This window comes from Aureococcus anophagefferens (assembly GCF_000186865.1).
Source record: "Aureococcus anophagefferens unplaced genomic scaffold AURANscaffold_15, whole genome shotgun sequence".
Classification (NCBI taxonomy): Eukaryota; class Pelagophyceae; order Pelagomonadales; family Pelagomonadaceae; genus Aureococcus; species Aureococcus anophagefferens.
Genome location: NW_008705575.1, coordinates 868011 through 869067, shown reverse-complemented (window position 1 = coordinate 869067; position 1057 = coordinate 868011). Strand labels below are relative to the sequence as shown.

At 70.9% G+C, this 1057-nt stretch overlaps 1 protein-coding gene across 1 annotated transcript in view; it reads left to right on the top strand.

Annotated features, from left to right (window-relative positions):
• The window catches only part of AURANDRAFT_65600 (hypothetical protein), a gene marked incomplete at both ends in the record, with an annotated part of 21704 nt that extends 21099 nt beyond the window's left edge, over positions 1-605 (top strand). Inside the window, 2 exons of the mRNA XM_009040502.1 lie at positions 276-364; positions 507-605. Of these exons, the coding sequence (XP_009038750.1) occupies positions 276-364; positions 507-605 (188 nt within the window). The remainder of the gene's footprint in view (positions 1-275; positions 365-506) is intronic.
• Between the last annotated feature and the right edge of the window lie 452 nt (positions 606-1057).

The window sequence follows — 1057 nt, the reverse complement described above, 5'->3', positions numbered from 1 at the left end:
TGAAGTGCGGGCCTAGCATCTAGGCATAGCATATCCCGCCGGCGCTTGAGGGGGGTCAGTGGCGCCCTCGGCGCCCTCGGCGCCCTCGGGACGAGGGCGCCGCCCCCTCGGCCGACGCCCTCGGACCCTCGGACGGCGGATCGGCGCCCTCGGACGAGGACTCGGCCGTCGGACGAGCGCACGGCCGTCGGACGAGCGCACGTCCATCGGACGAGGGCGGCGAACCGTTGGTGACCCCCGGGCGCTGGATGTCCGGGCTGCATGATTGATGACAGGCTTTGCACCCGCGCCGCTCAGCGAATACGCGGAGATGCGCAACGATCTCAGTGGCTGCATGGGCCGCATCCTGACGGACGACGCGCCGGTGAAAACGGGACGTCCAGGCGATGGCGTCGGGGAACAGGCGGGCGATTCTCAGAGGCTCGGGTGGGGCGCGCTCGACGCCTCCCAACCCATCGACTCGTTTCGAGTCACTGCAGCATCGGGAATCGTTCGTCGTCACCCAGGCGTCGTCTCGGTACAAGGGCTGGGTCGTGAGACTCGAAATCGTCGAGTTCGTCCGGTCGGGGCTCGGGCGCCGCGGCGGTCCGACGGAGACTCCGTGATGATCCACGGCAGCACCAGCGTCAGCAGCCAGGAGAGATCATCCCTGGCCGCCCCCGGGCCACGCTCCATCATCGACTGGGGCGACTGCGCGGCCTAGGACCGACAGGACCTCGTGCCCGCGCCGACGTGTAGGCAGCCCACGGCGCCGCGAGGGGAAAGCGCCGCACGGCCGCCGCTCTTGGCTGCGCCCCGTCTCGGGGACCGTCGCGACCGTGGGCGTCAATGCCGGCACCCACGGCGCGCCCAGGGACGCCCAAGGGCTGCGCCTTTGGGCTGCCGCCCCCCCTCATAACCTTAAAACGACGGATGGCCGAAGGGCTGCTGATCGGCCGGGCGTGCCTTGGCCAATCAGCGGCCGTCGGCGCCCTCGGCGCCCTCGGCCCTTTCGGACCCTCGGACGCTCGGCTCCCTCGGACGAGGGGAAAATCCCTCAGCCGAGGGCGTCGGCGAA